The sequence below is a fragment of the Geotrypetes seraphini genome, chromosome 2, assembly GCF_902459505.1.
Source record: "Geotrypetes seraphini chromosome 2, aGeoSer1.1, whole genome shotgun sequence".
Lineage (NCBI taxonomy): Eukaryota > Metazoa > Chordata > Amphibia > Gymnophiona > Dermophiidae > Geotrypetes > Geotrypetes seraphini.
Genome location: NC_047085.1, coordinates 391,668,908 through 391,696,117, shown reverse-complemented (window position 1 = coordinate 391,696,117; position 27,210 = coordinate 391,668,908). Strand labels below are relative to the sequence as shown.

Here is a 27,210-nt window from a genome sequence, read left to right as displayed (position 1 = left end):
GCTAATACTAGCATATTTACTTCCTTAAAACACACCAACCAAAGCAACAATTTTTTGACCCATTATTCCACCTACCATTTTATTACCAAACGCCCATGATGGACCGTTGCAAAACTGTACTAACGGCCACATGCTTGTCTGATTTGTTCAAATGGTGCCGTTTACAGTCTTTGTACCAGCAGACACTGCTTGTCCAGGTTCATGCCAAAAGCTAGAGTCCAGTAAGAAGGAAAATTATTCAGCTGTAGAAAGCCACTTAACATTTGTGATTTTAGGAAGCAAAAAAAAAAACAGTGCGACGTTACTCTTTAGCTGGTAATTAACTGATTACCATATTAAACTAGATATGATAAAGCACTATACTGAAAGAATACACTATCAAAATATATTTCTTTGTTTTTTGAAATTTTAAGAAAGGAAAAGTAAATAAGAGCTTACCTAAAGCAGTTTAACTGAAGCTTAGAACTACTTTGCTCTAGCCCTCAGCTTTCGTTGGCATCCTTAAACTATTGTAGTTAAAGCTTTGCAGAAATACAGCTCAGCTTTTTAAGACTGGCTGAACTTAGCAGTCGGTTCAAGAGTTCTCTAGACCTGCATCCCTGGGAAGGGTACCTCGCTGGGAATATTTCCTTTCCTTGCCATTGAAGCAGCAGCTGCATCTAAAAGATCTAAAAAGGCATCGCTTCTTGCAGAGATCCCTCTTCATTATCTAGATACATTCCTCCTGATGATGCGCAGACAAAATACTTTCTGACCAACAGTTTACATGTAAGAACACCTTTGTAGAAAGTCCTTAACTACTCCTTGCCTTAACAATATAAAAAAAAATCTAAAAAATTAGACAATTTCCTTTATAATTATTTTATTAATCATAAATGTACAACAGCTTCTTAACGCTACACACGCACTGAATATTTAAAAGAAAAACTTAGTCTTATTACACCATGATCCTGGCCAATTGCTTTTCAAAACTTTTTGAGAAAATCTTAAAAAAAGGTTTCACATGTCACCTGAAACTTACAAATTGAACATTATCAAAGAAGGAATGCTTCTATACTCTTACAAAGACCACTAAAATAAACAACAATTAAAAAGCTAAGAAACTGTCTCCAAAGTTTTTATACAGTCCTTCCTCCACAGTAATGTTTTTTAAATAATCCACTCCATTCAAAAATGGCTCTCTGCATCTGCTCTGGTGTCTTCTGCCATATCATTGCATACTTATGCTTGACTGAGATAAAGAGTGAGTTTCCTTAACATTGTTAATTCGATAACCTGAAGCTGTTTCTGTTACCTCTGGGCTCTCATCCTCTCCTATTTATACAGTGAAGCCTGTTTCAACAGAATTAAAAAGAGTGAAAAAAATAGGTTATGGTTTTATCTATCCAGATTTTAAAAGGAAAGACAGTATTATCCTAAAAAGCTTTCACTCCTGCAGCTAAGTCTAAATATAGCACTGCATAAAAATTCAGCCTGATTTTGGTTAAAGTTATGCTTACCCATTGTGATTTTTCAACGCTCAATAACGGCTCCTCCCACCATAGCCACCACTTCCACTGCCACCTCCAGGACCATAGTTTCCTATAAAAATTTTAAGCCATAAGAATATTTCCATTTCTAAAGAGTTTTTCTCCTTCAAGTTAAGCTCTCAACAAATTAAATTTTTTAACTCTTTTCTCTAGTATGGGAAAGCTAATTTAGACAGACAAGAGGGTCACGACTATGAACAGTAGCATGAACAGTAAACTCCAAAAAAATTCTGGTTTACTAGACAACACATGTGTGCCATAAACCAAGCAAAGGGACCAAGTTTTAGAAATTGAGTTATTTAGCCGGCTAAGTAATCAAGAAGATGCTGATTCAAATGGAACAAACCACATAGCACAGTTACTTACTGTAACGGGTGTTTATCCAGGAACAGCAGGCAGTTATTCTCACATGTGGGCGACATCATCCACGGAGCCCCGGTACGAACAGCTTTAAGCCACTTTAAGAACTTAAGTTTGCGAACTGCTCGCACTGCACACGTGCCTTCCCACCAGACGCAGGCTCGCGGCTCCTCAGTTCTGTAAGCAAGCTAAGATGCCAACCAGGGGAGGTGGGTGGGTTGAGAGAATAACACCTGTTGCGGTAAGTAACTGTGCTTTATCCCAGGACAACAGGCAGCATATTCACATGTGCAACTCCCTAGCTTACTAGAATGGGATGGAGGAAGTGTTGGCCATTAAAACAAATAAATTTTACAATACTGCGTGGCCGAAGTGACCTTCCTGTCTGGAACTGAATTCCAGACAGTAGTGAGATGTGAATGTATGAACTGAGGACCAAGTAGCAGCTTTACATATTTCATCAATAGGAGTTGAGCGTATGAAAGCAAGAGAAGCTGCCATAGCTTGGATCTTGTGGGCTGTGGTGCAACTCCCAGTTGCAGCCCAGCTTGAGCATAAGAGAAAACGATACAAACCGCTAACCCTGTAGGTATAGTTCTCTTGGATACAGGACATTCCAACTTATTAGGATTGAAGGAGATGAAAAGTTGAGGAGATGCTCTCTATGTGACTAAATTCTCTGTAAGAAGGAAGCCCAGGCTCACTGGAAACGATACTTTTGGAAGAACACTGTGAACAATGGATCCGCCACCAGTGCTTGAAGTTCACTCATTATTCAAACAGAGGTAAGAGAGTTGAGAAAAAAACCACTGTCCAAGTGATGCATTTCAGATAAGCTGAAGACATTGGTTCAAAAGAAGATTTCATAAGTCTAGAAAGAACAACATTGAGATCCCAAACTACTGGAGGTGGTTTGACCTTGTTAATGAATCTGAACACAAGATGAGCAGTTAAGAGGTTTACCAGCAACTGAGCTGTGAAAAGCATTGATAGCACTGAAATTAACTTGAATCAAAGTGGTCTTGAGACCTAAATTGGATAAATGCAGAAGAAATCCAATACTTTTCATGACGATGAAAAGTACATCAAGTGGAAAACCGTGTCCATTTCTGCTGGTAACACTGCTGCGTATGATGGTTTTCAAGATGCTTCTAAGATATGCCTGACAGGATGAGAAAAATGAAACTCAGTCTATGTCAACCCGAGAGGTACCAAACTGTCAGGAGTAAAGCCTGTAGATTGAGATGCAGAAGATATACGTGACTCTGTATTAGAGGAGATGGAAAAGTCTGAGGAGGCATTGGTTCCTTGATACTGAGCTGAGGTAGAAGGGAGAACGAAGGATGTCTGGGCCACCGAGGGCCAACAAAATCTTTTGGCCAATTCCTGCTTGCTTGACAAGCTTCTCAAAGATGAGAGGGATTGAAGGAAACACAAAGAAACTTGCGTGTCCAATCTAGAAGAAACACATTCGGTTCTGGTTCCAAGTGTCGGGCGAGAAAACTGCCTGGAGCAAAATTGAGGCAACTTGTGATTGTGGGGGGATGCAAACCAGTCTATCTGAGGAGTCCCACAAAGAGAGAATATGCAATGCAGAACTGCAGAGTTGAGCGCCCACTCATGTGGGCCTCTTCTTGTCTTTTCCAGATCATAAATGTAAGCACGAATTAATGAGAGAAAGCCAACAGATTTAGTCAAAGGAAATCTTGCCTCACCAATCTACTGCATTTCTGAATCCCTGGGGGGGTGTTTTCCACTGTGGCAGGTTCCGGGGGGAGCGTTTCAGTTGTCTGCCACTCTCTAGATAGACAGATTGTTCACTCTCTCCAAGGTAGGGAGAATGAGAGGGAACTCCCTAAAGCTGAAAGGGGATAGATTTCGTACAAACGTAAGGAAGTTCTTCTTCACCCGGAGAGAGGTGGACGGCTGGAGCACTCTTCCGGAGTCTGTTGGGGGGGGGGGGGGCACCCTCCAGAGATTCAAGACAAAGCTGGACAAGTTCCTGCTAAACTGGAACATATGCAGGTGAGGCTGGACTCATTTAGAGCACTGGTCTTTGACCTAAGGGCCACCGCATGAGCGGACTGCAGGGCAAGATGGACCATTGGTCGTCAGCAGCAATTCTTATGTTCTTAAACCTACTGAATCCATCAGCGGGAGAATACTGTTTCTCTCAAATGTATACACTTCCCCCTCTGAATCCGCGGTTTCAGCATCCGCAATTTTTAAACATAAAAACATTTTAATTTTTTGGGCTATTTTAAGCCCTGTACGCCCCACCTTAAGCCATACCTGGTAGTCTAGTGGATTTTCGGGGCAAGATCGATCTTCCCACGCTCCTGCCCCGTGCACATCGCTCATAGGAAACGGCTGCCTTAAGCTTAGCATATCATGACAAAGATTTCCGATTACTTGTAGCAAATTCTATTTCATATGAGCACTTTAGAAAGTTGCTGAACACTTATCTTTTTTCTAACTTGACAAATTAATTGTTTCTGCACTTTTCATAAAACCTATTTGTTTTCTTTTCTTTAGTATAATCGGTGTCAGGTCAAAAGCGCGCCGGGACAAAGGCGCACCCAGACAACCCTAAAAACAGTAATTTAGAGCAGTGCGCGCCTCCGCGCTGTGCTCAATTGTCCGGGCGCGCTGTTGTCTATGAACCGTATAATCTTTTGTAAACCGCATAGAACTTATGGTTATGTAGTCTAGAAATTTGTTATGTTACACAGAACACAGATACACCCTCACCCTATATGGAATAAGTAATCACAAACTAAAAATAGAAATATGTAGATAAAGGTTAAATTGAACCGCCAAGAAGCCAAACTGCATACAGTGAAACACCACAGAAACAAGAAACTGACACATTTTGATCACTATTGAAAATAAAATCATTTTTCCTACCTTTGTTGTCTGGTGTTTTCATGAGTCTCTGGTTGCACTTCCTTCTGGCTGTGCGTCCTTTCTTTCTTCCTCTTGCATGCTTCCTTCTCCTCTAGACCTCATCCCAACCAACATCCCTCTGTCCCTCCATGAGTCCAACTTTTTCTTCCTCTCTCCCTGCCTGCCTCTCAACACACTCCATTCCCTCCTCCAACTTTAAACTTTTTCTTCCTCTCCCTGCCCCCTCCCCTTTATTTTTTTCTTTCTCCCTTGCTCCTCCCTTTCTCTCTCTCCCTGCCCCTCCCCTTTCTTTCATTCTCTCCCTGCCCCTTTCTTTCTTTCTGCTCCCTCCCCTTTCTTTCTTTCTCTCTCCGCCGTAGCCACCGCTGCTGCTGCTAATTTCAACAAGCCACCGCCATCAATTTCTCCCTGCTTCCCCGACACGACGGGCCCACAAGCCTTCCCATCCAACGTCAGTTCTGATGTTGGAAAGGAAAGGCTAACCAACACTGCCTGGTTGGCCTGGAGGGGAAGTAGGGAGAAAGCAGATGAACACTGCGGTCCAAAACAGAAGACAAGGGCCCAAGGCAGCTGCTCTCCTTGCTCCCCCTCAACGCCGGCCCTGCCTGCCAATACAGCCGAGAAGGGGGGGAAGATGAGGAGTTTCAGCCAGCAGGGGATGGAAAGCTGAACAGAATGGGGGAGGAGGCAAGGCAAGAGATTGCTTCTCTCCCGCAGCCAAAATTGTCCTTTTCAGGGGGGGCCCCAACATGGCAACTGTTCTCACAAGCTGCAGGCGGCTGCCCCAAAGTTTTCCCTCTGTCACAACTTCCTGTTTCTAACAGGGCAGATCGCGGCAGAGGGAAAGCTTTGGGGCAGCCGCCGGCAGCTTGTGAGAACAGCTGCCATGTCGGGGCCCATCTGCAAAGAACAATTTAGGAGTTTAACATCGGACCACGGGGCCCCCTGGATCTGTTAGGCCCAAGGCAGCTGCCCTGTTTGCTCCCTCCTAACTCGGCTCCCCTGACAATTCCAGGCCTAGGCATGTTCCTCCAGGGCCTACCCTTTAATCTGGCCCTATTCAGATCTAGGGAGCATAGCCAGTCATTGCGATCTGAGAGGGAATATAAAGTTACAAGAGGCAACATGAAAATTTTTCTCCAAGTAGAAAATTGTTCAGGCTCCTGAGGTCTAAACTGGCTGTAGACCTCCCTTCCCTTTTGGGATGAAGAAATACCAGAAGTAAAAACCCCGGTTCCTCTGAGAAGGTGAAACTTTTCTTTGAGAAGAGAAGGTACCATCTCCCGAAGAAGAAGAGACAACATGCAAAGAGGCCTCTCTTAGCAGTCTGGAGGCATAGTAATTAAGTGAAGAGAGAATCACTCTCAAACATTTTTTTTTTCTTTTTTAAAAGATGTAGTGGCCTATGGAGTAGTAGTGGTGTGGTGAATGTTCATTAAGGAACAGGTGTAGGGAAAAAGACTTAAAGTAAATGGAGGTCTTCTAGAATAGTAGCTCTCAACCCTGTCCTGGAGGACCATCAGCCACTCAAGGTTTTCTGGATAGCCATAATGAATATGCATGGGGCAGATTTGCATGCCTGTCACCTCCATTATATGCAAATCTCTCTCATGCATATTTATTAGGGCTATCCCGAAAAGCCAACTGGCTGTTGGTCCTCCAGGACAGGGTTGGGAACCACTGTTCTAGAAGGTACTGTATAGACATTGATGGAACAGTAGAAGACAGGTTGCAAGAAAAAACACACAAAACACCTGGTTAATCCTGCTTTGAGGATAAAACAGTGGAAGGTTCTAAGATGGCAGGAATCTAACTTACAGGTTCTACACCCCTGTTACAATTATATATGAAATGGTGGGATCTATCGAAACAATAAAGAGCCAGGTTACAGGCTCTATGGTGGAATCCTGAAGCAATCGCAACTCGTTTGATGCATGTCAAGTTGCTTGCTGTATACCATGTGGAGGAATCCAACTTTACAGACTCTACACTTGTTCCTCCTTAGACCATGGATAAATATATCCAGCCCAACACATTCTAGGTAGGGAAAAGGATCGAGAAATATGATGAAATTCCTGTAAATGTTGAGAAGGAAGGTATTAATCAAAAGAAGGGAATTTCTCACATGCTGGTGGCACTGAGGCATAGACTCTTGATGGAGCAGATCTTCTCAAAGTCAACTGTACCACGATAGTCAGTTTCTGAGAGCCTTTGTAATAGAGTTAGGGGCATTTCCCAGTTCCTAAGAAGAGTCTCTGAGAAGTTCTATAGGAGGCTGATCATAATCTAAGCCCTCCATTCAGCACAATAGACAGAATCAGCTTAACTCTTTCCCCAACTGCCAAATAAATATAGTGAGAGAAAATCTTTCCATAGATTTAGCCGTTCAATTGGAGGAGCTTAATAATAATAATAACTTTATTTTTGTATACCGCAATACCATAACAGTTCAGAGCGGTTAACATAGTAAGAGACTGTACACAGTCAGCGATGCTACAAACAAGACAATCAGTTTAACTTAGCTTAACTAAGATGGCGTCCTAAAGGAGCTTGCCAGAACGCCATCGAGTCTCTTTTCCCTTACCAATGGTAAAACGGAAATCAAAGACCCGGGTCTTTCCTTCTGATCCCAGGTCACAACCGCATCTAATAGGCCCAATGGATGCTTTTGTCGAGCGAGGGCCTAAAGAAGATCCGGAAGAGAAGACCTTTGCTCGGAGGGAGAGCATGTCGGAGAGCTCTCTAACCTCTCTCGAGGCGGCTAGCCTCTCTCCGGAAGAGCGGAGAACGTCTGTGCAGCCACTCCCCCAACTAGTGCTTCAGAGCACGGGGAGCGAGGGGAGTTCAGCAGCAGCCTCTGAGGGCTGTGAAGAAGAGACCAAAGAACAGGCAGTGTGGAGGATTACAGCTGCATCAATAGTACAACTGCCGAGTGGTCCCTTGGAATTGGCAGAAGGTACTCAGGGACCCACGTTGGACACTTTGCTTTCAGGTATGGTGAAAACTAAAGATTTGGACTTTAAAATTGTAATAGCTCCATTGCAGAAGCCCCCAGTTGTAGACTTAAATTCTATTTGGGAAGCTATTTTAACATTACAATTATCTCTGGGATCTCAATTGCAAGTGTTAGCTACAAATTGCTCTAGAATGCTATCGGAGACAGCAGTACTGCAAAATAGAGTGGATAAATTAGAGAATATAGCCATGGAACAAGGAAAATAATTGGATTCTTTGGGAGTACAAAACCAGCTCCTGATGAGAGAAAATGGCAACATTAATTTTAAAATGGAAATACTAGAAAATATAACAAGAAAACAGAACTTAAGATTGATTAATTTTCCTAAGCCATCTACTATCTCAGCTTTGGACATGTTTAAAAGGTATCTTTTGCAGATTCTGAAGGACCCACAAAATTATTTTATGCCTATTAAAAAGATTTATTATATTTCCTTGGGAAAGAAGAAAACTTTGGAAGAACAACAGGAACCAGCAATGGACTTACTGGACTTAACAAATTTATTGGAGTCATCAGGAATAGAACAACTCACTGTAGCTACACTTTTTGTCCAGTTAGCACTAGACTCCGATAGAGATCGGCTTCTATAGATGTTCTTTGAACATAAAGATGTACTCTTTTTCAATCAAAAATTTAGAATGTATCCAGACGTATCTAGAACACAAAAAAAAGAGAAAACAGTTTTTGCTTTTGAGACCCAGGTCTTAAAACTGGGAGCTACTTTTGTATTAAGGTATCCTTGTAAATGTTTGGTTAATTATAATGGAGCTAGATATATTTTCTTTGACTCATCACAATTATCTAGATTTATTGTTGAGAAAGAAGTGGTAACAGCAAGTACCCCTACCAATAGACAAGAATAAGCTCGTAATTAATTTTAGGTCCACTTCAGGATATTCACTAAGTTTCCTATGGATTTATCCTAATGTTTCTCCGATTTATTTCTACATCTTCTTCTTCAATTATCGTGGACTAACAAGCAGTTAACTTATGTCTAGATTTTTATACTATCTTTTTCCTACTTATATTTTCATGGGAACTGTTGATTTCATGATGATTTCTGTTATTATAGAAATATATGAACTTAATAAAGAATTATTGATAAAAAAAAAAAAAGATTTAGCCGTTGGTGGACACTGGTGTGGAGATTTTCCCAAATGAGTGTTGTAAGCCTGTACTATAGACTCAGAGAAGTCCTCAGATGAATCAGACTGTAAATCAGAAGGATATGAAGGCCCTGACGAAGAAATGCATTGAGAAGATCAATGCTTACTTTGAGTCCGGTCCAGTCCAATGTAGAAGTATGATGCGAAGCTGTTTTTCTCTTCGAAGAACGGGAGAGAGTGATGTTTTCTCTTCGAAGTATGCGAGGAGGAATGGTGCCCATTAGATTGTTGATGAAGAGCTGGAGGACACAGATATGGACGTCAACATCGCTCCGGAGAACCAGCTGCAGCACCATAGGACTTGGTAGCCATGTACTTCAGCTGGGCTAGTACAGAGGGAGTCAATACTGGGGTAAGCAGTTTTCATGCATCACCAATATTCCTTCAGAACAGCATATCGTGCTGCATCTAGAAGAAAAGCACCTGTACTTCTGGCTTATCTGCTGGTACCATCAGTGCTGTGGCTTGCCCTGAAGAGGGTGACCTCAATGAAGATGCACACCTTGAGGCTAAGGCAAGCCGGAAGGTGGTCGTCGCTGCTTAGTCAGCCATCAAGAGACGTGATGCAAAAGTGACCTGCGACGCCGGCTAGGAAGCTGGCAGCCTTTGAACAGGCTTTTCAGCGGAATGATGTCTATGTTGATGTCTTCGATGTGAAGTCTGACCAATGCCCATGCCGGTCCCGAACAATCTAACTTGTTGAAGTTTCCAGCTGATTATCTAACATTTCTGCAGGGTAGTACACCGGGCACAAGTTCCACCCGGTGTTCTGGGCGAAGAGATTGGAAGCACCAACTGTTGGAAGAGAGATTGGCCTTGGGCACCTGCAGCACTTTCTTTTTTTGAGCCCATTAATGGCCTGAAAAGGTCAAAAAACGCACCAGCCAAATCAATGGCTGAGGAAAAATGAAGGCCTCAGCGATCAAAGCCCTTGAGGAATAAAATGTTCCTCTTTCACTTTTCTTTTATTAAAAAGTAAATTTAATTAAGAATAAAAGTAAACCAAAACCATGAACATTCAGAGACACGACTTCTTAGCTCTATGGAAAGCTAAGAACTGAGCAGCTGCAAGCCTGCATAGGGCAGGAAAGCACTCGCACATGTGTGATGTGGCCAGTTCGTGAACTTTAAGTTCTTAACGTGGCGATGCACTTTTAAAGCTGTCCATACAGGGCTCTGTGGATGACGTCACCCACATGTGAGAATATGCTACCTTTTTGTCCTGGGTGGCAATGCACTTTTAAAGCTGTCCATACAGGGCTCTGTGGATGACGTCACCCACATATGAGAATATGCTACCTTTTTGTCCTGGGTGGCAATGCACTTTTAAAGCTGTCCATACAGGGCTCTGTGAATGATGTCACCCACATATGAGAATATGCTATTTGTCCTGGGATAACTATTTGCCAGAGAGATACAGTTTCAATTAAATTGTTAAATCTAAAAAACAGAACCCAACAAAAGATTAGGTTACTTACCTCTGCTAATCTTTCTTGTAAATAACCTCTGGAATCTACACCACATGGTCATTTACCTTTTCCAGCCTAGAAACTGTAGGGAGCTTGAAACCAATTTCTAGCCCCTCCCTCTGTGGTCATCTCCTGTAACTTACTCCTAGATATTCAGTCAGTGCACAAGCCAGAGATCTACATCACAAAAGAGGAAACAAAAGAAAGGGGGGTGTGGGGAACTCCCCACTACATATATCAAATCTGCTCATGAACAACAATTGCAAACCAATAGAGCCCTAAGGTCAACTTTAGCAGAACAACAATTTTGAACAATAAACCAATTGAAAACAGCAGAAATTTAGTTAACGGAGATACAGCCTGAGGTTCATAAGGGGACAACCACCCGGGAACCCCTAAACCCTTACTTACATAAGGGAACAAGAATGGAATTCTTAGCGAGGCTGGTCATAGACAGAAATCCAGCTTACCAGTTACTGGACAGGCAACCTGCAAATCGGACAGACAAGTCTGGGCGGATGTGTAGATTCCAGAGGAAGAAGATTAGCAGAGGCAAGTAACCTAATCTTTTGTTCTTGTACAATAACCTCTGGAATCTACACCATAGCAGTGTTCTCCCCAGGGCCTTACAGCCGGGCGCTGCGCCCGGCTGATTTAGATGACCGCCCAGCTAATCCTGCTGCTGCTGCCACCGATGTTCCTTCTCGAGCTGACTTGCCGCCGAAAATTTTGTTTGACGCCTGCCTTTTTTTTTTTTTTTTTGCCAGCATGCTTTTACTTGCTTCGGGCCTTCCTGTTGCCGGGTCCTGTCTAATTTCTGTTTCTGTAAAGGCAGGACCCGGCAGCGAGGAAGGCCCGAAGCAAGTAAAAGCAGTAAGGTGTAAGCTTCCCTCCGGGGCTCTGTGTGCATGCCGGCTTCCCTTCTCTTCCCTCCCCCCCCACGGGACGCAACTTCCGGTTTCGGAGAGAAGGGAAGCCAGCATGCACACAGAGCCCCTGAGGGAAGCTTACAACTTACTGCTTTTACTTGTTTCGGGCCTTCCTCGCTGCCGGGTTCTGCCTTCACGGAAACAGAAAGTAGGCAGGACCCGGCAAAGAGGAAGGCCCGAAGCAAGTAAAAGCAGCAAGTTGTAAGCTTCCCTCCATCGCTGATCTATGAAAGATAGGTCAGCGATGGAGGGAAGCTTACAACTTGCCTAGCGACTACCGGGTTTGTGAGCTGGGAAGGATGGGAAGAGAAATGCTGTTGCTGCACCGAATAGGGGAGGGGAGGGGGAAGAAAAATATTCTGCTGCTGCACCCATTTTGGGGGGAAGGGAAGAGAAATGTTGCTGCTGACCCAATTTTTTTTTTTGGGGGGGAAGGGGGAAGAGAAAAGCTGGTGCACCCAATTTGGGGGGGGGAAGAGAAAATCTGCTGCTGCACCCAATTGGGGAGGGGAAGAAAAGTGCTGCAGCAGCACCCAATTGGGGAGGGGGATGGGAAGAGAAGTGCTGCTGCAGCAGCACCTAATTGGGGAGAGAGAGGGGAGAAGGAAGATTAGGGAAGGGAGAGGAGAGGCAAGAGATGCCAAGACCATGGGAGGGAGGGAAAGGAAAGGAGCTACCAGACCATGGGGGGGGGGATATGCTAGGGCAAGGGGAAGAGGCATATGGGGCATATGGGGGAGGAGGGAGATGCTAGGGCAAGGGGAAGAGAAGGGAAGGAGATAGAGATGCCAGACCATGGGGTGGAGTGGGAAGAAAGGAAGGAAAGGAGAAGAGAGAGATGCCAGAGCATAGGGGAGGGGTGAAACTGAAATGAATCATGTACAAAGGAGAGAAAGGGCACAGGATATACAGTTTATTGAAGGGACATAGAAAGAGGGAAGATGCCATATAGAACAGAAACAGGGTGGACACTGGATGGAAAGGGCAGAGAGGGTGGACAGAGAATGCAAGGGGCAGAGAGAGGGTGGACAGTAGATGGAAGGGGTAGAGAGAGAGAGGGCAGAGGCTGGGTGGAAGGGGAAAAGAGAGGACAGATGTTGCATGGAAGGGAGCGAGGATAAACGCTGAAGAGAAGATAATTAAAGCAGAAACGACAAAAGGTAGAAAAAAATTTTTTTTTGTTGCTTTACGTAGAATCAAGTAGTATTGTAACTACTAGTAATTAATACTACTAGTATTAATTAAAGTTTATAAATAGGAAATTGAAATAAGGCAGTTTTTTTGGGACTAAACCCCTTTCCTCAGGTCAGGACAGGATACCATAACAGCAGGGGTGCCCAAATGGTCGATCGCGATCAACCAGTAGATCACAAAGGCAATGTGAGTCGATTGCTTTGCTTCTGCAATCTTTTTCTTCCTGCCTCCCCGAGCCAGGCCAGGCGCCAGACTCACAAGACTTCACCTCTGACGTCAATTCTGATGTCAGTGAGGTAGTTCTGGGCCAGCCAATCGCTGCCTGTCTGGCCTGGAACTTCCTCTCCGACGTTAGAATTGACGTCAGAAGTAAAGTCTTGTGAGTCCGGCGCTTGTACATGCCTGGCCTAGTTCAGGGAAGCAGCAGGGAGAAATCGGCGTGGTGGCTTAGGGGGTAGGGAAAGAATGGGGGAAGTGGATAAATCAGCGTGATGGCTTGGGGGGGACATAAGGGGGAGAGAGAAAGAAAGGCAGAAATAAAGAGGGGGCAGGGGGAGAGAGAAACAGGCAGTCAGGGGGGAGAGACAGAAAGAAAAGGGAAGTGGCAGAAATAAATAAATATTGGATTTACAGTCAGAAGAAGGAAGTGCAACCAGAGACTCATGAAATCACCAGACAAAAAGGTAGGAAAAATGATTTTATTTTCAATTTAGTGATCAAATTGTGTCCATTTTGAGAATTTATATCTGCTGTCTATATTTTGCACTATGGCCTACTTATACTAAACCGCAATAGCGGTTTTTAGCGCAGGGAGCCTATGAGCATCGAGAGCAGTGCAGGGCATTCAACACATCTCCCTGCACTAAAAACCGCTATTGTGGTTTAGTAAAAAGGGAGGGGGGTATATTTGTTTATTTTTGTACAGTTGTTCCTGAGGTGACATTGCATAAAGTCATCTGCCTTGACCTCTTTGAAAACTCGCGGAATATAAATGATAATTAACATTTTCTCTGCGTACAGTGTGCTTTGTGTTTTTTTAAATTTTATTGTTGGTAGATCATTTTGACTTGGTTATTTAAAAGTAGCTCGCAAGCCCAAAAAGTGTGGGCACTCCTGCTGTAGAGCCATTCTTGTATGACTGGATGAGCTACATTTATCTTTTTTTTTTAGTTGTTTAAATTCATGCAGAAATAAATGGCTAAATTGAACCTAATGACTTCATTAACGCCTTTCCCTTTTTTAAACCTCTATACCAGTGGTCTCAAAGTCCCTCCTTGAGGGCTGCAATCCAGTCGGGTTTTCAGGATTTCCCCAATGAATATGCATGAGATCTATGTGCATGCACTGCTTTCAATGCATATTCACTGGGGAAATCCTGAAAACCCAACTGGATTGCGGCCCTCAAGGAGGGACTTTGAGATCCCTGCTCTATACCATTTGAAAGAGGGCAAATATCTAATTCTAGCATTGGATGCTTCTTAAATTAAGTAAAAATATTCTGGCACAAGTGTCAAACCTTAAAAAAGGAAGTCATATTGAGCATTGGAAAATAATAATAATTAACTAATAAAAATAGTACACATTTAGGGCTTCTTTTACTAAGTTGCGAAAATAGTTTTAGCGTGTGCTTAGCACACACAGAATTACCACACGTGCTAGACGCTAATGCCAGCATTGAGCTGGCGTTAGTTTTCCCGTGTAGCGCAGGAGTTTGCGTGTGCTAAAAATGTTGGCACACCTTAGTAAAAGAGGGGGTTAATTTTCCCCACCACCAAATTTTCCCATCGCGCCCCACCCGGCTACTTTTTCATGCCACCCGGCTGGAAAAAATGTCTGGGGAGAACACTGCATAGGGATGCATCAAAGCAGTCCTCGCACATTGGGGGAGGGGGGGGCATGAACTCACCGCCAGGACTGAAGCCCCAAAAGCTTTGCTACCACATCAAGCTGGTAGAAAAGTGAAAGTATTCAGAGAGGCCCAAGTGGCCGCCCTACAAATCTCCTCAGAAGAAACAACTTTCGATTCGGCCCAAGAGGAAGCCATTCCTCTGAAAGAAAGAGCTTTCACCCCAAGGAAAGGCTTCTTCCCTGCTGACAAGTAGGCAGCTGAAATGGCCACACAGATCCATCAAGCGATGGTAACTTTAGAAGCAGGCCTGCCCCACAGGGAGGATCCGCCAGCACAAAAAGATGGACTGAGAGATGAAAGTCATTTGTGGCCTCCAGGTGTCTCAGGAGTCACCTCACGTCCAGAGACCGTAAAACCCGGTCCGTGGACTTGGAGCTTAAGGGAACATAGGCAGACAGATGAACTTCCTGATTGACATGGAACGCGGAGGCCATCTTTGGAAGAAAAGAAGGAACTGTCTACAAGAGGACTGCAGAATCCATGATACGAAGAAAGGGATCTCTGCACAAAAGTGCCTGTAGGTCCAAAACTCTACGGGCAGAAATGACCGCCACAAGAAAGACAGTCTTGATGGTAAGATTCTTCAGAGAGATCTGATCCAGGGGTTCATAGGGCGGACAAGCCAATTGCAAAGGAGGCTGCAGCCTCCCCGCTTCCTGCAAGAAGCGGGTAACCTTCGGGTGAGATGCTAGTGAATCCCTGAGAGAAGCGGGACCCAAGCAAGAGAGGCCCGTAATCTGAACACAGAGCGAAGAGACCGCAAAGCCCTTATGAAGGCCCGCCTGCAAGAAATCCAGGACCTGTGCCACAGAAGGAGCCTAGGGATCCACCTGAGCCCTTCACACCAAGCCTGAAAGCACCTCCAGGCTTTTGCATAGGTCGACAATGGATTTCCGCTTACTCTGCAGGAGTGTAGCGATGACCGCAGAATAGCCCCTAGCTGTCAATGCTGCGCACTCAAGAGCCAAGCTGTAAGATCAAAGCGGTCCGGATCTTGGAGCGCTATGGGGTCCTGTGTGAGCAGCCATGGATGACAAGGAAGTTGCAAACTCCTCCCCCTCCCCATTCAGGGAACCCTGCCTGAATAGCCTGCTTCAGTTGCAACCATCTGAAACTTTGTGATTTATTAAGACCATATTTATGTTGCAACTGTGAAAAATCAAGCAGTTTACCATTTGAAATGACATTGTCCAAAATATGTATACCTGCTATCATCCAATGCTTCCAGATGACTTTAAATCCACCAATTTGAATCTTGGAGTTTAGCCATATAGTTTGATTTGTTGACTTATTTATTGGAATAGGTGTTAAATTACTGACATAATGTAAGGTTTTCCATGTATCCATTAATATTCTATTTTCTCTATACAATCTAGGGATTTTGATACTGAGAACATGACATAAACATAAAGGAAACATGAGTCGCCATTCCAACCACAACCAATCTGGGATATTGTCAATGAGTTCTGGGAAGACCCAATACATACCCTGGCGCAAAATATAGGCTTGATGATACCTATAAAAATTGGGAAAATTTACCCCACCCTCTGTAATTGGTTTTTGTAAAGATACTAAAGCAATTCTAGGAGTTTTACCCAGCCAAATAAATTTTGTGAGAATACAATTAAATTTTTTGTAAAAGGACCCCTGAAAAAACACACACCAAAAAACTGGTATCATACCCATTTGATAACAAACCACAGGCAAAACCATCATTTTGATAGTCTGAACTCTCCCCCACCAAGAAAGATGTAAGGGATTCCATTGCTCACACATTCCTGTTAAGCACAGTTACTTACCATTAACAGGTGTTATCCAGGGACAGCAGGCAGCTATTCTCACATATGGGTGATGTCATTGACGGAGCCCAGACGTGGATGCTACGCAAGCAGACTTGCTTGAAGAAACTCGAAGTTTCGAGTCGCCCGTACTGCTCATGCGCCTTCCCGCCCAGCGCATCTCCTCAGTTCTCCACAGAGCCGAGAAGTCCGTCTTTGACTCTCTGCGTTTAACTTTGTTCACTTTGTGCCTTCTCTCAACCGCGGTTTGTGTTTTTTTCTTCATGAATCGCTGTTTTATTTTATTTCTTTTATTTTAGTTTAAAAAAAAATAAATTTCTTCTTCAGTTCATTTTCCGGGACAGGCCGCAGCCTGAGGGCTTCGATTTTGCGGCGGCTATTTTCATTCTCTTTCATTGTGTCTTTCAGCATATTTTTTATCTAAATATCTAAATATTTTAATCCATCCTCTTTCCATACAAAGGAAAATGAGTCAAACAAGCCCTTTGTACAGTGTACATTTAGTGGAAGAATTTCTGATTTCCTCCAGTTTATCTTATATCCTGAAAATTCACCAAATTTCTCAATCAATTCAAGTAAGCATGAAATGGTTGTATCTGGATTTCTCAAATGAAGTAGTATATCATCTGCATAAGCAGAGACCTTGTATTCCCGATCTGAATAAGGAATACCGTGTATCTCCTTTACTTGCTGAATAGCTAATAACAAGGGTTCTAATACAATATCAAAAAGAAAAGGAGATAGGGAACAGCCTTGTCTAATCTCCCTTTGCAGACTAAACCTTTCTGAAACATTATTATTAACATACAATCTAGCAACAGGGGAGCCATACAATGTTTGAATCATTTGAATAAATCCTGAACCTATACCAAACCATTCCAATGCTTGATACAGGAAGGTCCATTCCACCCGATCAAAGGTTTTCTCTGCACCCAAAGACACAGAAAAAGCCGGAACTTTCATGGCTTTTGTTAAATTTAACATATGAAAAGCCAATCTGGTATTATTAGATGAATGTCTTTTAGCAACAAATCCAGTTTGGTGCATATCAATAATAAAGGGAGAGCCTTTGCCAAGCGTATAGCCAGTGTCTTAGCCAAGAGTTTTCCATCTACATTAATTAAAGAGATAGGCCTGTAGTTTGAAACCAAAGTGAAAACTATAGTTAAAGATTCTGCCATAGTACCTGTAATGCAACCTTTAGTTAGTTGAGTCTGATATAAATTTAATAAATGAGTAACAGGGAAATTTGAAATGATTTATAAAATTCCACCGTAAAACCATTACCACCTGGAGCGGATCCAAATCTAAGAGACTTCAACACTGTTTGCAATTCCTTTAATGATATAAGCTCTTCTAGACTTCTTTTTATATGATCAGGAACCTTCGGTCTATTTATTAACTTCAAAAATTCTATCTTTTCCCCTATCAGAATAAGGCTCGGAAGAATATAAATTTTTATAAAAATTTAGAAACTGACTTAAAATATTTCCAGTTTGAGAATGTATCCGGCTTTTGACCGCTTTTCAGCACAGAAACGGTAATTGCGGCCATCTTAGATTACTTGCACCTATTTTTAAGCAAAGGCCTCAGTGCCCTGATCATGCGATTCGACATGAGCTCTTCCTTTGACCTTGTAGACCATGCGAATTTGCTACAGTGTCTAGACGCTATTGGCATCAGAGGCAAAGTGCTAAACTGGTTTCATGGTTTCCTTTCGTCCCGAACCTATCAGGTTCGCTTCAACAATGATCTCTCCAACACCTGGAGCAACCCATCCTGCGTTCCACAAGGGTCCCCACTATCTCCTCTGCTTTTCAATATCTACATGACCTCACTGAGCGTTCAATTAACCCAGCTGGGGATAAAATTATTCAGTTACGCTGATGACTTCACAATTATTATCCCATTTGCCAACTCCATCTCGGAAACAATTCCAAAAGCATCAGAAGCCATAAACTTGATGGAACATTGGATGACAGACTTCAAACTCAAGCTCAATACTGAGAAGACAAAATTCTTTGTCGCTTCACCGCGCCCTCTTGACACAAAAACCCCACTAGACATCAACAAACATAACTACCCCATACAGCCCACCATTAAAATACTGGGTGTAACTCTGGACCAATGCCTCACCATGAAAGATCAGGTGGACTCCCTAATCAAAAAGAGTTTTTTCACCCTCTGGAAACTTAAATCCATTAAAGCATACTTTGATAACTCTGCCTTCAGAATCTTGGTACAATCCCTCGTATTAAGTCAACTCGACTACTGTAACATCGCCTACTTAGCAATCCCCCAAAAGAATATGCGACGATTACAACTAATGCAAAACACTGCGGTCAGACTAATCTTCAGTCTAAAGAAGTTCGATCACGTGACGCCATACTTCAAACAGCTACACTGGCTGCCGATGGAAGCTCGTGTAAAGTTTAAGTTCGCCTGCCTCTGTTTTAAAGTTTTCTACGGTCTAAGCCCTACATACATCACTAACCTATTCTCCTTCTCAGCCAACAAACACAAGAGAAGCTCCCACTCACACTTTGTTTCTCCCCCGGTTAGAGGATGCAAACTAAAAAAACACCATGAGCATCTTCTCTCACATCAGGCTGCTCTATGGGGTAAAGACCTAGAACAATTCCTATTGCCCACCACTTATGAGATATTCAGGAAACACCTCAAAACTCACCTATTCCTGAAATACCTAGACAGCTGACCCACTTCCCTCCTTCCCCTCTCTTGCCCTTTCTCCCCATTGTTCCCACATCCCTTAAGTTAACTCAACTTGTACCCCACTAATCTTCTGTAAACCGCATAGAACTTAACGGTATTGCGGTATATAAACTGTTATTATTATTATTATCTCTAATTGCAATAATTTTTGTCCTTCTTTTCTTTGCTTTAAGATAATTTGCTAATAATCTTCCCGCCTTATTTGAGTTTCCATAATACAAAGTTTGTTGAGAAAACAAATCTTTCCTTGCCAATTTCAAAGAAATTTCATTATACTTACCTTTTGCTTTTAAAAGAGCCTGTAAACATCTTTTTGTCATGATTAGATGCCATTTTTCTATTAATTATACACCATTTAGTATTGGGTGGGGGGAGGGTTTCAAGTATATGATCTTATAATGAATAATGGGCTTTGAGGGAAGGTGGGGAGAGGATTACATTTCTATGTTCAAGTGCTCAGATTGTGTTTATTATGAATTTTTGTACACTTGATGAAAGTTAAAAAATGAATAAAGAATTAAAAAAAAAAGAGCCTGTAAACTTCTTTGCTCCCATTTTTCAATCAATTTAGATTCCAGATTTTTAATTTCTTTTTCCAAATTAGAAAATTGTTTTTTTGAGTTGTTTTCTAATGAATGCTGCATATGAAATAATCTGACCTCTCATGGTAGCCTTAAAGGCATCCCATAATATTTCAATGGAAATTTCTTCTGAGGTATTAATTTGAAAAAATTCATTCATCTTTAACTGAAATTCTTCAAGGAAATTTGAATCCGCAATCAATGTATTATCGAATCTCCATACAGTTCTACTATCATCTTGTTTCGTGAATTTAAATTCCACCCACACACCACCGTGATCGGACAAAATAATTGGATCTATGGAAGCTTGTGTTACCTGCTGAACTATCAGATTTGAGACAAAAATAGTCTATTCTTGAAAAGGATTTATGAACATGTGAACAAAAAGAAAATTCCCGATCATAAAAATGAAAGTATCCTCCATATATCTTTCAAATCACAAGATTGCACCAAATTATCTAAACTTAATGAATTAATAAATTTACTAGGTTTTTTATCCATCAATAGATCCATAACAGCATTAAAATCTCCAGCCACTATTATAATTCCTTTTCTGACTGGTATTTACATTGAGTCCCTGTATACCTTTCTAACACTATTATATTTGAAGCAGCCAGTGGAAGTATCAATTGTTGTAACGTTTTGAAAAATTCAATTTGGTTCGAATTAAGGGCATACACATTGAACAATGCCAGGGTATTATTTCCCATGCTCATATTCACATGTAGCCACCTTCCTAAGGGATCTGAATCAATCAACTGAAAATTAGCTGTATATTTTTTATTTATTAGGATAGCTACTCCCGCTTTTTTCCCTACCACAGGGGCAAAAAAACACTTTCACCCAACCCCCTTCTAATTTCTTTGACTCTATAGCAGATAGATGTGTCTCTTGTATATAGTACACATCAGCATTTTGTTGTTTCAAAAAGGTAAGCATTTTTTTCTTTTTAATTTGATGGTTAAGGCCATTAACGTTTAATGAAAAGATTTTAAACTCCATTATAATTTTTATATTTAACATACATGATCCAAATCCAATATTCAATGTTATTTTGATTTTCCTGAACATATACGTTTCCCCATTGTTTAACTTTTGCACATAAAATTTATCCCTCCCTAGGCCTCCCATATTTACCCTTTCCCCCAACCTACCCCCAAGTCATTATTAAAAGTGAAAACAAACATATCAGATCAAGTAATGAAAAACCCCCGACAGAGTATCATAAAACCTCTGCTTTAAATTAAGTCACACAATTAATCATTGTAATTCATCTAGAAATTAACCCCTTTCAAAAATTATCTAAGATTTGGCTAATCACTAAATTGTTGTTTTTCTTTAAAAGCCTTATATACTATCAGCATAACATATAACAAATGTATATAGGTATATTATAATTATATTTCTCGAAACCCATTCAATTAAGTAACATGTATTTAATCATATTATTCCTCTAAACTTGTACTAATTTATGCAATATTCTCAAAATAAGCTCATAATATCCTTCACCTTAAATATTGATATTAATTTAATTGATCTTTTTGAATTCTATCATAAATTTAATTACCCACCCAGTCTTCTTTGTATTACATAACATTACACTATAAGATCTTCTATAATTATTATAATAAATACTTTCATCATAATAATTATAATTAAAATCAAATTTATACACAATCAATATATCTTGTATTTCAATGAATAAATATAGATATGAATAAATAAATAAAATATATTATAGATATCAAACCTAAATATTAATTAAACTAGTAAATTCCCTAAGGAAAGCATACATAACTGTAATCAGGATTATTCTTAAATTTATACCATAGTAATATTTCAATCTTAAAAACATTAAAGTTTTCCCCTGAACATATACTTCTGTAAGGTCACCTCCACTTAATAGAATTTATTATTTGCCGAAAAAGAAAATTGAAGGAACCGACCCAGGGGCAGAGGAACGTTTGACAAAAGACGTTTTAAATGTTACTGAACTATTAGAAACTATAGACGCTTTAAATGTTACTGAACTATTAGAAACTACTCTTTCCGAATCCACAGAGAGAGCCACAAAGCAATGTTACTTACCGTAACAGTTGCTATCCAGGGACAGCAGGCAGCTATTCTCACTAGTGGATGACGTCATCCAACGGAGCCCCGATGCGGACATCTCATAAGCATACTTGCTTGTAGAAACTTTTAGAAGTTTCGAGTTGCCCACACCGCGCATGCGCGAGTGCCTTACCGCCCGATGCACCGGACGTGTCTCCTCAGTTCAGATACCTAGCAGAGAAGCCAGCCCAGGGGAGGTGGGTGGGATGTGAGAATAGCTGCCTGCTGTCCCTGGATAACAACTGTTAAGGTAAGTAACATTGCTTTATCCCAGGACAAGCAAGCAGCCAGGTATTCTCACTAGTGGGTGACCTCCAAGCTAACCACAATGGGATGGAGGGAGAGTTGGCAACTTAGGAGAATAAATGTTGTAACACAGTTTGGCCAAACTGTCCATCCCATCTGGAGAAGGTATCCAGACAATAGTGTGAGGTAACGGTATGAACTGAGGACCAAGTGGCAGCTTTACAAATCTCCTCAATCGGTATCGATCTGAGGAAAGCTACAGAGGCTGCCATTACTCTAACCTTATGGGCTGTGACTTTACTGTGAAGGGGTAATCCAGCCTGGGCATAGCAGAAAGAGATACAAACCGCCATCCAGTTGGAGATGGTGCGCTTAGAGATAGGGTGTCCCAACTTGTTCGGATCAAAGGAGATGAAAAGTTGAGGAGCAGTTCTGTGAGGCTTGGTGCGTTCCAGGTAGAAAGCCAAAGCATGTTTACAGTCCAGAGTGTGAAGAGCTGATTCTCCAGGATGAGAATGAGGCTTTGGAAAAAACACAGGAAGAACAATGGATTGATTCAGATTAAATTCAGAGACCACCTTGGGGAGGAATTTGGGATGAGTGCGAAAGACCACCTTGTCATGATGAAACACTGTAAAAGGCGGATCTGCAACCAATGCTTGAAGTTCACTCACTTGACGGGCAGAAGTGAGGCCAATGAGAAGCACCACTTTCCAAGTGAGAAATTTCAGAAGAGCCTTGTTAAGAGGTTCAAATGGAGGTTTCATAAGCTGAGAAAGAACAACATTGAGGTCCCAAACCACTGGAGGCGGTTTGAGGGGAGGATTGACATGGAAAAGCCCACTAATGAATCTGGAAACCACAGGATGTGCAGAAAGAGGTTTCCCCTGAAGAGGCTGTGGAAAGCAGCAATTGCACTAAGATGGACTCTGATCGATGTAGACTTGCGACCAGAATGAGACAGGTGCAAAAGATAGTCCAAAACAGAGGACAAGGAGGCATGTTGAGGTTCCTTGTGATGAGAAAAACACCAAGTAGAGAATCTAGTCCATTTCTGGGAATAGCATTGTCTAGTAGCAGGCTTCTTGAAGCTTCCAAAACATTCCACACAGCTGGTGAAAACTGAAGGGAAGTTACGCTGAGAGGAACCAAGCTGTCAGGTGTAGAGACTGCAGGTTGGGATGAAGCAGAGACCCCTGCTGCTGCGTAAGCAGAGATGGAAACACTGGTAGTAGAAAGGGCTCCCTGCTGCTGAGTTGCAGAAGAAGGGAGTACCAAGGTTGCCTGGGCGACCGAGGAGCAATCAGAATCATGGTAGCCCGGTCAGACTTGAGCTTGACCAGAGTCTTTTGAATGAGAGGAAAAGGAGGAAACGCATACAGAAAGATTCCCCCAGTCCAGAAGAAAAGCATCTGCCTCGAGACGAAGAGGAGTGTAGATCCTGGAGTAGAACAGAGGCAGTTTGAAGTTGTGTGGAGCTGTAAAGAGGTCTATCTGAGGCGTTCCCCACAGTGAGAAGATTTGATGAAGGGGCGTGGAGTGGAGAGTCCACTCGTGAGGCTGTAGAAGACGACTCAAGTTGTCCGCCAAGGCATTGTCCGCCCCCTGAATGTAGACAGCTTTGAGGAAGGTGTTGTGGTGAATTGCCCAATCCCAAACTTTCAGAGCTTCCTGACAAGAGGGAGGCCGATCCGGTGCCTCCCTGCTTGTTGACATAATACATGGCGACCTGTTTTTCCGTACGAATGAGGACCACCATGTCGTGAAGTAGATGCTGAAAAGCAGTGAGAGCGTTGAAAATCGCCCTGAGTTCCAGGAGATTGATATGGCACAAATGGTCCAAGCCCGTCCAGATGAGCCCACCAAGCATAGGTCGAGGAGTCGGTCGTGAGGACCTTCTGATGGGCAGGCATGTGAAACAGCAAACCTCTGGAAAGATTGGAAGAAAGCATCCACCAGCGAAGCGACTGCAGCAGAGCAGGAGTGACCCGAATGTGACGAGTCAGATGGTCGGAGATCTGCGACCATTGAGAAGCTAGGGTCCACTGAGGAATCCGCAGGTGAAGTCTGGCAAAAGGAGACACGTGAACCGTAGAGGCCATGTGGCCCAGGAGCACCATCATGTGTCTCACCGAGATGGACGGGCGAGAAGAGACCGAGTGACAAATATGAAGAAGCGCCGCCAGGCGCTGAGGAGGCAGGAACGCTCCGAGTTGAATAGTATCCAGAACAGCTCCGATGAAGGGGAGAGTCTGCAAAGGTTGAAGATGGGATTTGGGAAAGTTGATCTCGAATCCCAGACTCTGTAGAAACCAGATCGTCCTCTGAGTGGCCCGGACGGCCCCCTGAGACGTGGAATTCTTGATGAGCCAGTCGTCGAGGTAGAGAAACACCTGCAGACCATGGTTCCTGAGTGCTGCGGCCACCACAACCAGGCACTTGGTGAAGACTCTGGGAGACGAAGCTAGGCCAAAAGGAAGCACCCTATATTGAAGATGAAGATGTCCCACCCGAAATATGAGGTATTGACGGGAGGCCGGATGGATGGGAATATGAGTGTAGGCCTCCTTGAGATCCAGGGAGCATAACCAGTCGTTTTGCTCGAGGAGGGGATAGAGAGAAGCCAGGGTCAACATGCGAAACTTCTCCCTGACCAGAAACTTGTGAGCACCCTGAGGTCCAAAATAGGTCGCAGGTCGCCCGTCTTCTTCGGAACAAAGAAGTACCGGTAGTAAAAACCCCTGTTCCGTTGGTCCACAGGGACCGGCTCGACGGCACGAAGCCGGAGCAAAGCCTGAGCTTCCTGAAGATGAAGGGCGGTCTGGGTTAAGTTGGAAGGATACTCTCTTGGAGGATGGTCCGGAGGAACATGATGGAACTGAAGAGAGTATCCCTCTCTTACGATGGAAAGGACCCAGAGGTCGGTGGTAATAGTCGTCCATCGATGGTAAAAATGATGGAGACGACCTCCGATGGGAAAAAGCGGGGAGGGCAGAACGATGGAAGTTATGCTCCCTACGAGACAGTCAAAAAGGCTGGGGAGCCTTAGGAACAGCAGAAGGTTGAGGCTTTTGTTGGGGCTTCTGCTGGTGCTGCTTCTTCACAGGTGAGTGGATGGTGGGGGCCTGCTTCGGCGGGTAGCGCCGCTGATAAATCATGGGAGGACGAGCCGGACGAGAGATGGCAGGCTTGGGCTTCTGGCGGAGGATAGACTGAAAAGACTTTTCATGTTTGGATAACTTCTCCGTAGCCGCCTCGATGGACTCGTTGAACAGGTCCGCCCCCGCACAGGAAACGTTCGCCAGTCTGTCCTGGAGGTTCGGGTCCATATTGATGGTGCGATGCCATGCCAAGCGCCTCATGGCCACTGAACAGGCTGCTGCCCTGGCCGAGAGCTTGAAAGCGTCGTAAGACGACTGCATCATCTGCAGTCGTAGCTGGGACAACGATGCCAGTACCTCGGAGTACTCGAAGCGAGCCTGAGAGTCCAGATAAGGCAAAAACCTTTGCAGGATGGAGAGGAAAAACTCGAAGTAGGTGGCAAAATGAAAGCTGTAATTGAGGACTCGAGAAGCCATCATCGAGTTCTGGAAGATGCGCCTGCCAAAACGGTCCATGGTTTTGTCCTCCCGGCCAGGAGGGGTGGAAGCATAGACCTGGGAGGGGTGAGACCGCTTCAGAGAGGATTCCACCAATAGAGACTGGTGCGAAAGCTGTGCCCCATCGAAGCCCTTATGGTGCACCGTGCGGTAGCGAGCATCCAACTTCCCCGGAACCGCCGGGATGGAGTAAGGGGTCTTGAAGCACCGCATGAAAGTCTGATCCAGAAGCTTGTGCAGAGGCAGGCACAGAGACTCAGCAGGAGGTTGAGGAAGATGCATCGTCTCGAGGTACTCCTTCGAGAACTTGGAACCGGAATCCAGGGTGATACCAGATCCACCGCCATCTGCCTCAGGAAAGACAAGAAGGACAACTGGTCCGCCAGAGCCGGGCCACGAGGCGGCCTGGTCCGCCGATGTCGAGGACCAGCACGGAAAGAACGAGCCCCTGCAGTCTTCAAGTTCTGGCATGGGAGGAGGGGGTGAGTATTCCGGAGAAAACTCCCGGAAAGGTTGCTTCCGACGAGGCGAGGCGTGCCCCGATGAATGCCTCGATCGATGACCGGAGCTGTGTCGAGAAGCTGGCCTCGAGCGACGCCCAGACGAGGCAGCCACCGAGTAGATGGGACTGGAGGCCATGGATTGAAGCAGCAACGGCTGAGACGAGGTCCCCCGAGGCGCTCCCCAAGGTTCGAGGCCCGGCATCGCCGAGGAATGGTCCGGACCAGGCAAGCCATGGAATGAAGGTATCGGCTCCAAGGGTGGCATGGGCAAAGACTCTGCTCCCTGCGAGACATGCCCTGAAGCCAGACCAGACACTCGCCGAGACTCTGCTCCCAGCAATGAGAGTGTGCGCTGAGGAGGCACCGGAGGCGGCTTGACCTCACGGGAGGCTTCCGCGTGCCCAGGCTGAATATTGGAGAGAAGCGTTGGCCCATGTTTGGTCAAGAGCTCGACAAACCTCTGCTCCATCAAGGTATGAAACGACGCCGGCAAAGAGGGATCCACATCAGAAATGGGACCTCCTGCACGGACATCGGTCAGCCGGCCGCCAGGGGGATTGGATTTGGAGGCCTTGGGCACCTTAAGCACCACTGGAGGGATAGGGGGGCTGTGCTATCTGACCTGAAGAGACATCAGAAGGCACCGCAGCCTGCGTTGAGGTGGAAGCCGGAGCGAACAAGGCAGGCTTGAGCAGAATCGAGGCCGAAGTTGTGGAATCGGAAGTTGAAGGCGTGGCGCCCTGGGAAGAGGGCCGTACCGGGGACACCTCATTGCCGAACAGCGACTCCCACAAAATACAGCGACGTTTAAATGCACGTGCTGTGAGTGTGGAGCAAGGCCGGCACGATTTCGGAAGATGTTGAGGCCCAAGACACTGAAGACAGTGTTGATGCGGGTCCGTCAACGAAATCGCGCGCTGGCACTTGACACACTTTTTAAAACCGGTAACAGGCCGAAAAAGCTCCGCCGCAAGGTTGAAGCCGTGGGGCCGCGGCGGCGCAACCTGCCCGGTCGAACGTACGAACCAAAAAAAAAATTTTTTTTTTTTTTTTTTTTTTTTTGCAAAAACAACAAAACGCAACTTGAACCAACAGGAATGAGCAAAAGAACCCAAACCCGTGGGCACAGAAGGCACAAAAAGGGAACTTCGCGCAGAG

The 27,210-nt window shown here is 44.0% G+C and overlaps 1 protein-coding gene across 13 annotated transcripts in view; it reads right to left on the bottom strand.

Annotated features, from left to right (window-relative positions):
• Positions 1-27,210, bottom strand: part of HNRNPA2B1 (heterogeneous nuclear ribonucleoprotein A2/B1) — a 206,296-nt gene that overhangs the window by 27,149 nt on the left and 151,937 nt on the right. For 8 of the 13 annotated variants that reach the window (XM_033930792.1, XM_033930794.1, XM_033930795.1 and 5 more), the window contains 3 exons: positions 1,500-1,581; positions 439-1,332; positions 76-255 (listed from right to left, as the gene is read on the bottom strand). In XM_033930792.1, the coding sequence (XP_033786683.1) occupies positions 1,520-1,581 (62 nt within the window). In that variant the 3' untranslated portion in view covers positions 76-255; positions 439-1,332; positions 1,500-1,519. The remainder of the gene's footprint in view (positions 1-75; positions 256-438; positions 1,333-1,499; positions 1,582-27,210) is intronic. The other 5 variants (XM_033930797.1, XM_033930796.1, XM_033930793.1 and 2 more) reach the window with 5 other exon arrangements.